Raw genomic sequence first — 8,396 nt, forward strand, 5'->3', positions numbered from 1 at the left:
TGAACTTTGAGAGTGTCTCTAATTCTCCTTGGCCAAGTGTCAATAAATAATACAGCATAAGACATCAGAGGCTCCTGAACACTTTCTTCCTTCCTGACCTCACCATTGACCTTTGACTTCAGCAATTTCTCCACAACACTGGCTCCCCTTATCTTATCTGAAGCTAAGTCAATGAGTAATGAGGAAATAATAATCCAGTTACAGTCAAAACCAATTTTATCAATCATTACTGTAGGTTCAAAGACTTTAATTTTCACTCGTAGATAAAACTAATATGTTTTTACCAAGATGACTGAGCTGTCTGTGACAGCACAAAAAACAGCATCAATTCTAAGTGGACAGCCCAAACTCCCACTAAGTCAGTCACTGTTTTTCTAACATAAATGTGAGTGTAAGTGTTAGTGACTGTAAGTTACACCAAGTGACAGCAGCACAGTTTGCACGACTCAACATTTTTGAAACATTGAATCATGTGTACTGTTGTGCTACACACAGAACTATACTCCAGTTTTGCATCATTTTCAATTGTTTTGCTGTTATGACATTATTAGGAAATTAGCAAAAATAGCTGATGAACACTGTTGTGCATCCAACAGACAAAGACTAACGAGGCTTTCCCAGAGGTCTGAATAAGTCTTCAGCCAACGAACAGGAATCACTCTTTCTTCGAAGACGAACTGACACTGACTGTGGAGAGACCTGGGTTTAAATGCACAGAGAGAGCAGGGGATAACGAGGGACAGGTGTGGAAAACAGGTGTGCTGAGTGAGTGTAATTAGTGGCAATTAACAGGCCTGTCTAGTGAGTCCATGACAGAGCCTACACTAAAATTTGCTTAACTTGGGTTCTTTTATGTTTAGACGCCAGATGAGCAGATTTTTTTTCACCCTCATTCTATCACAAAAATATCATGTGTTTATGTCTTTACAGTACATTTTAAATCTACATGTAAAAAGTACTTCGGTTCCACATTTGACACTTCCTGAATGGCCAATGCTCAAATTAACATTATGTGACTCGAGTGTGCGCTAGGCCAAGCTAAAGTTGCCCAAACAACAAGGTTTTATTTCTCATATTATGGCTGGATTTCACAGGCCTTTTTTGAAATAGTTGTGACCTAAAATGCCTGATGTTGCAGGAGGTTTTCAAAAAAATTGCAGTAAAAGTTGCTGTGCTTTTTACATTTTTGTTACGATTTTGTTGCGGGAGGAAGTGAAAGTTTTCGCGATTCTGTCGGGGGCGAGCCCCGGAGAGGGCGCAGCGAGCAAGTCCACGGCCCCAGGAAGCGGCGAGGTCCGGGCGGGCGGGCGCTGTAAAGCTCACCGCCGTGGAGGAAATGTGCCTGGCAGGGGCCAGCCAGCGCCGGGGAGAGGTCCGACGAGGGGATCCTCCCGCACCGTGTGGCTGTCCCTGACCCGCCAAGTTCAATCCCCTGAGCAGACTGTGTGGAAGTTGCGGAAAAATCGCGGTTATTGGTTACAATTGCAACACTGCCCTGAATTCACGGGGATTCACTGAAGTTGCGTTGAAGTTGCAAATCGCAACATCGCATATTCCTGGAGGGTCTGATATGAGTCGGCTATAACTGCTAACGTCAAATTAAATTGCTACATTTTATTGCTAAACTGCTAAATATTAGATATAAGGAAAATTCCTCGACTGTATGTAATCAAATCAAATCAAATCTGGACCAACCACGATTCAGATATGTATCTACTTAACATAATCCTCCCTACCTGTAAACACGAGCAATCTAAATTACTACCAGAACAAAGGAATCTTGTTCTTGGGAAATTTGATTGTCAGTATGTTTATTGCAACACTCATTACATAGGCTGTAAATGTACTTTCTCAATGTACCAGTTGATAACAAACAGAACAGAACAGATAACAGAATTGTATTCATCAGTCAATAGAAAGAAAGATCACCGGAGTTCAAGGTGTCTTATGCTGAAAGGTTTATTGAAGCCCACAACAGTGACACGGCTGCTCTATGTTCATAAATTCATCTACAGTACAAGGTATTTGCCAATTTCCAATCAACAAAGAAAGAAACACTTCAGTGGTCTGACATTGTTATCTGACTCTGTAGAGGCGTCTATGTTGTTTACCTATCTGTTGTGTCGAGGGAGTGAGACAGGCCTAAGTATACAGCTGCTCTGTATCTCAAGTTAAGAAGCCAATGTCTCCATAAAAATCTAAGATTTAACATTATACATACAAAGGCTTCAAGACACATTCTTGATCATGTATACCAGTTATCACTAGTAAAGCCAACAATGATGTTGATCTAAATTTAGTTGTTAAAATGTGAAACATTTTCTCCCTGTGTAAACTGTGTAGTTTGAGTGAAGATAAAGGTTAAAGAAGCCGTCCAGAAGGCTGAGAGAGTCGCAATAACTACAACTATCACAGCCTGTGTCATCAATGTATGTCTTTGAGTTAAAAGTCTCAATAAAGAGGAAACTTGTAACTTGTCTAAAACACTATAGAACTTGTTATTCAGTGAAGCGATGAATTTTCAGATCATTTATTTAATGATTAACAGCCTTCATTTTGGTCACATTTTAAAATAAAAGTGTTATGGTTGTATTTATACTGTGACCTCAGTGGTTTACAAAAGGTGTATTAATTCTCACATTTCAGTGACCAGAAAACCACTGAAACTTGTATGGCTGGACCCCGAAATGTGAATTTGCAGCTAGTCTCACAAATCCTTGATCTCCTCGCTGCAGCTGCAGGAACACTGCGTTTCCTCCATTATCAGCTGCGTCAGACTGTGATGGGTAATCATGAGTCATAACCATCCTTTCATTGTTCTTGTACAGGTACAGCACTGTTTGATGTTGTCCTCCAGCATGATAGAAGATGGAAAAGTAATAAACACCTGCAACAGGTGCAGTGAAGATACCTGTGAAAAATAACAGGATGTTGGTCTCATTTTTGCCTTTTTTTAAATTAGAACTCATAAAATCAAATCACAAATGATAAGTAGTCTTCAGCATTTTATTTCATTATCAAATAATAAACTAAAAATAAGTTGGTTCTTTCTGTGTATTACAAAACATTCAGATTTTTATCGTTGGATTTAGAGGACCTGTTTTGTTTCAGTTCAACTAATCCATCCATCCATTATCTGTAACCAGTTGTCCTCATCAGGGAATATCCCAGCATATGGTGAACACCCTGGATAAGTCATCAGCGTATTGCTGGGCAATTCAACTAATAATGGGTGTGTAATTACAACACACAAAATGCTTCACGAAATCATGAATAAAGTCTTTAAATTTCATTTTACCTTTATTCTGCAGTTCCAAGATCAGACTTTCACTGTCCTTCAGCCTGGTTTCCATAGTTCTGAGTTTTTCTCTCATGTCATCAATCACGATCAGGAGAGCAGACATGTCAGCAAGGCTTGACATTGTTTCACTAAGTATTTTATTTTCAATTGAATTACCATGATCCTGGGCCAAAATCAAGCCACAGAACAGCAAAACAAACCATATAACAGTATAATTCATCCTGCAGTATAGGTGAAAGCCCTGGCACCCATTGTGCTGAGGTTAATGGGTGGTGTTGCCAGAAGACCTGCGGATGAGGACTGCAGGGGGTACAAGTCTGAACACAAATTGACCAACAAATAAAGTTACTTGGAGTAAATACATAATAAGGATCAGATTTTTAAACCATTTACATTACAAGACATTTTTGCCAAGGTCGTGGACCAGATTTCCCTTCCAATTGTCAGAAATCCCCAAAACATCTGTAATTTTATGGTGGCTAAAAAGGGACTGCCACATAGCTCCAGCTCTGACTGAAACGCCAATAGAAATTGACAAACCCCAGGAAGCAGAGGCCAATTCATGACCATCTTGACCTTGGCAGGGTTCATCTGGATGCTACCATCAATGGCTATCTTGTCTCAGAAGAGAGTCAAGTTTTCTACCCTACAAGTTGGCTCAAGAGAAACTAAATGTGGCCCTCTGAGGATTATGGGTGGAAACAAGTTGAAAATTATTTACACTGATACAGTTCTTTATTAATAACTTCATTTATTAATAAGTGTTCTATTTATATATTTTGGCTGTGCATAAAAGCAATGGACCAATGGAACACAGACATTAAGACAACACAAGTAGCTGTATTATTCACAATCATACATTGCTCATTTTAATTAATCAATATTGGTCATCATTTTAAATGTCAGAACAATTATAATTTTTTTTCAAACAAATAAGCAAAATCATCTGTGCATCAGCCATTCCACAATAAAACAACTAGCTTCATAACATATAACATTACATTAAGCAGTCAAGCTCTCAGCAATAAAGCAATAAACAGTGAGGGCTCATTTGCTGATTTATTTCCGTGAATTTAGAACAATCGCCTTCTTCTTAAGCTGATTAAAGTCAAATGGTAGTAAATGAATCATCATTTTTATTGATTCTTTGTCTTAACAAAGTGGTACGTGTTTGTAAAGTGAACTGTTCTCACATCTGGCTGACCAAAAAACCACTAAAAGTTGTGTGGTAGTTCGAGCCATAAACATGTGAGTTTGCACCCATGCGCACATACACTCGATCCCCTTGTTGCAGCTGCTGGAACACTGCATTTCCTCCATTATGAGCCGTTTCATGGACTGCTGGGTGATCCTGTGTCATGACGATGCGCTCGCTGTTCCTGTGGAGAAACAGCTCTGTCCCATGAAGTCCTCCAGAATGATGGAAGATGGTAAAGTAATAAACACCTGAAACAGGCGCAGTAAAGATACCTGTGGAAACAAGGGAGTGTGGGTCATTTTTCAATAAATACATCCAATTGTAATTGTGCTTAGAAAATCATCTCAATCCACACTGTCTGACTGTATATGGACTTGGTACAAGTCTTTGTTGAAGCTTAAAGAAGCAACATTGAACTTTGCTACCTTAAAATCAGGGTTGGGAGAAATGTTTAACACTTTATGGCACTAAGTCACACAGCAACAGTCACTGATTTTGTTGAAACTGGATCATATTTTATGTAGAAAATGTTTTCTGGTTTTCACTCTGATGGCCTTCCAGCTGCACCACTTCAACTTTCAGGATGGACAGTGAAGTAAACTGCATTAAATGTAGCTACTGTTGGCTTATTATCTCAACTCAGTTAGACATACTGCCCAGACTGGGTGCTCATTGTCCAAAACTGACATTTGATTATCATTTCTAAAAATCTCTTTAAATTCATTCATTCATTGTGTTATACTGTATAAGAATACTTTTGTATTTGTGATGGAATTTTCCAATGTATGACTTTTGCTTTGAACTATTGACAACGTGGACAGCAGTAAGAAACAGAAACCACATAATCTCATGTTCCGTGGATGTTTGCAGAACAGAAAGTGCCTTCATAAGGGTAAAAAAACAACTTTCTGGGAACTTTGCCTAATATAACCTCACTTTTATTCTGAAGTGATACATCCACCCTAGCTGCTTGGAAGTGTGCTCTAACCACAAAGACTTGATCCTGTTGTATTTTTGTTGATATAGGTCAACCCAGTTAATATTGTGATGGATTTTCCATCCATTTGAATTACATAGATGTATTATAAATCAACTAATAAACTTCATGTGAAGCAAGTAATGAGATTTATGTAATAGTACTAATAAACTCAATGTGGTTCCAATACAGTCGTGTAGTAGTAGCCAGGTTTATGCATTCAATAATTGCCCAAACATAACAGTGAAAATGAATGCAGTCATTTTGAGTTTATTAGTACTATTACATGGATCTTAATACTTGTTTCTATGTCTGACCTACCACTATACCAACATAAACAAGAAAGATGCCCTTACCTGTGGAGTGGTTGTAGGCATTTCCAATATTTGTAATCACTGTTTCGTAGATGAGAGTTGTCTCTGTGTTGAAAGGTCCAATCGCTCCTCTTGCTCCTGCCTCCGCACTGAATATCACCTTTGTTCTCTCTATGCAAAGCAAAAATCAGAAATATTTATCTATTCTATCCATTCTATTCATTATAATGGATATATGTATGGCTATATATATATATATATATCCATTATAAATTTTGTATTCCCACAATCCATTCAAAAAAAGTTTTACTCTACCTTTGTTTTTCATTTCCACGATCTCTTTTTCACAGTCCTTCAACCTGGTTTCCAAAGCTGCCAGTTTTTCCTTCATGGCATGCATCTCACAGGTGTTAGGGTTGCAGACAAACTGTGTCATGATGTTTTACGTGTCTCTGTTTCAGCCTTCTTATCACTGCATTGTTACATTCTTTTTATATTGTTATTAAAGCTGACTTGTGGATTTTGATATCAGCCTTGTCACATGCCTCGGATACGTCATACAGTAGGTGTGACCACACAAGAATGAATGTTTTGGCCAAAATGCAGGACTTCTGCATTTCAATTACATAGAAAATGTTGAAATGTATGTAATAGTACTAATAAACTCAAAATGACTGCATTTCATTTTCTCTGTTGGGTTTGGGCAAACAAATTGGCTTTATCAAAATTGAATGCATAAACCTGGCTACTATTACACTGCTGTGTAGTGGAAGCACATTGAGTTTATTAGTACGATTACATGAATGTAACTTGCTTTACATGAAGTTTGTTCATTTTTATTAAACCTATGGAATTTAAATGGATGGGAATTTTCTATGTAATTGAAATGCATAAGTGCCCAAAATTCTTTTTTGAGTGCAGCTGGGATTTACCTGACTTCAATGAGAATAGGATTTAAGTATTCATTCATTCATTGAGTTTTACGATAAGAATACTTTTAGATTTGTGATGGAATTTTCCAATGTATGACTTTTTGATGCTTTGACCTATTGACGATCTGGACAGCGGTAAGAAAGAAAACCCACATAATCACATGTTCCGTAGATTTTTGCAGAACAGAGAGTGCCTTCATAAGCATGGGAATTTTGCCTACAGTGCACTTTTATTCAGTGATGCGTGCTTGGAAGTGTGCTCTAAACATAGACTTCCTCTTTCATAGCCAGCTTCTACTCCTATGCCTGTATAAGTAACGCCTCAAAAAGTCAAGACATGTGATAACTTGTATTGAGATCAATATTTCAGCATTCATCAGGCCTTGATAAGACTGATTTCCACAACAATATAGTGAAATGTACATAGTGGAATGCACGTTTTCATACTGTGACACACGATATTCCATCACATGACTAAAGTATCACTGAATGTGAGAAACTGAAACCTACGCCTTAACCCTTACATATGGTTTCGGTTTGACAGCAAAAGTAAAAAGTGAAAGAAACATCCCACACAACTGTTAAAGTAACTTTTGAGATGAACATCAATGAATTTCAAGCTAAAGGTCTCTGTGACCCGGTCAGCCCTCCCAACTGACTCTGCGGCTCAATTCTCCTAGGAAGGCAGCCTCCTTCTCGGGTAGTGAGAGTAGGTCCATAACTCTACAATGTCTTTGTAACTTTCCACGATGCACTGTGGGTCAGGATCTCTCTCAATCTTACAGCGTCCAGGAGATCAAAAAGAGAGGGTTGATGATGGTGGAGATATTTTTCGATAGAGGAAATCAGGTGGAAACCCAGACAGACACAAACAGACACTCTGGGTCTTTCTGGGCTCAAAATGTCTTTATGTTTTAAATCAGCTCCAATATTTACCAGTTTAACACGTGTCTGCTCATGGAGCTGTAGTACTGTACGTTTCATACCTAAACTTTGGCATGAGTCATGTTAGTTATCAAGCCGGATCAAAACACACAGAACAAAACAAACAGAGGGCCCGGTCCGTAAAGGCAAATTTTCAAAATAAGAAACATGCTAACTGTAGTAATTTATCAAGGAGCTTATATTTCAGTAGAGCATGTTTCCTTAATCTCTGATGACACCGCATATTTATTTATGATTTAATACAGTAAAATTTCTTACATATTGTACCTTTAAGGATTAATAATGAATGTATTGATGTCAGATAGGCTATATATATATTCTAAATAGATCTGTAGTTGTATTGACACTTTTATGAGGATTTTCTTGGGCTGGGTCAATATTGACTCTGACCATGCTATGAGGGATTGAATATGAACAGTTTGAAGGGTTAAGAGGCTAACTGTACTGTTTCAAATTCTGTTTACTATCCCTATCGACCCACTATGACCAAATATGTTAGAAAATATTATTATTTTCAATTACAACAGCTAACCATTGTTCAGAATTTTGTAATCATACTCTGGAACTCTACACAAGATTTATACCAGTTTTTGGGAATACACAAACTCACAAACAAGCTTTAATGCTGAAGTGTTTTATTGATTAATCATGCATGATACAAGAAAGACAGATTACTGCAGGATAAAGTTATGCAAAAAGCGTTCCTTTCATTACCGTTCAATCTGCTCCT

The 8,396-nt window shown here is 37.9% G+C and overlaps 1 protein-coding gene across 1 annotated transcript; it reads right to left on the reverse strand.

The window, feature by feature from the left end:
- Positions 1-4,032: 4,032 nt before the first annotated feature.
- LOC104939533 (complement C1q-like protein 3) lies at positions 4,033-6,292 on the reverse strand. The gene is made up of 3 exons (XM_010756083.3): positions 6,105-6,292; positions 5,832-5,960; positions 4,033-4,771 (listed from the first exon to the last, which is right to left on the reverse strand). Exons 1-3 carry the CDS (start codon positions 6,223-6,225, stop codon positions 4,491-4,493), a joined length of 531 nt encoding a protein of 176 aa, XP_010754385.1. The 5' UTR covers positions 6,226-6,292; the 3' UTR covers positions 4,033-4,490.
- Positions 6,293-8,396: the final 2,104 nt, after the last annotated feature.

The sequence above is a fragment of the Larimichthys crocea genome, chromosome XIV (genome assembly GCF_000972845.2).
Source record: "Larimichthys crocea isolate SSNF chromosome XIV, L_crocea_2.0, whole genome shotgun sequence".
In the NCBI taxonomy this organism is placed as follows: Eukaryota; Metazoa; Chordata; class Actinopteri; family Sciaenidae; genus Larimichthys; species Larimichthys crocea.

Bases quoted from the DNA above. Each gene is read 5' to 3' on its own strand.
- LOC104939533 (XM_010756083.3), bottom strand. From the start codon at position 6,225: ATGACACAGTTTGTCTGCAACCCTAACACCTGTGAGATGCATGCCATG. The intron at 5,961-6,104 runs GTAGAGTAAAAC...TGCTTTGCATAG, and splicing joins CGTGGAAATGAAAAACAAAG to AGAGAACAAAGGTGATATTC. The intron at 4,772-5,831 runs GTAAGGGCATCT...TTGTTTCCACAG, and splicing joins TGCCTACAACCACTCCACAG to GTATCTTTACTGCGCCTGTT.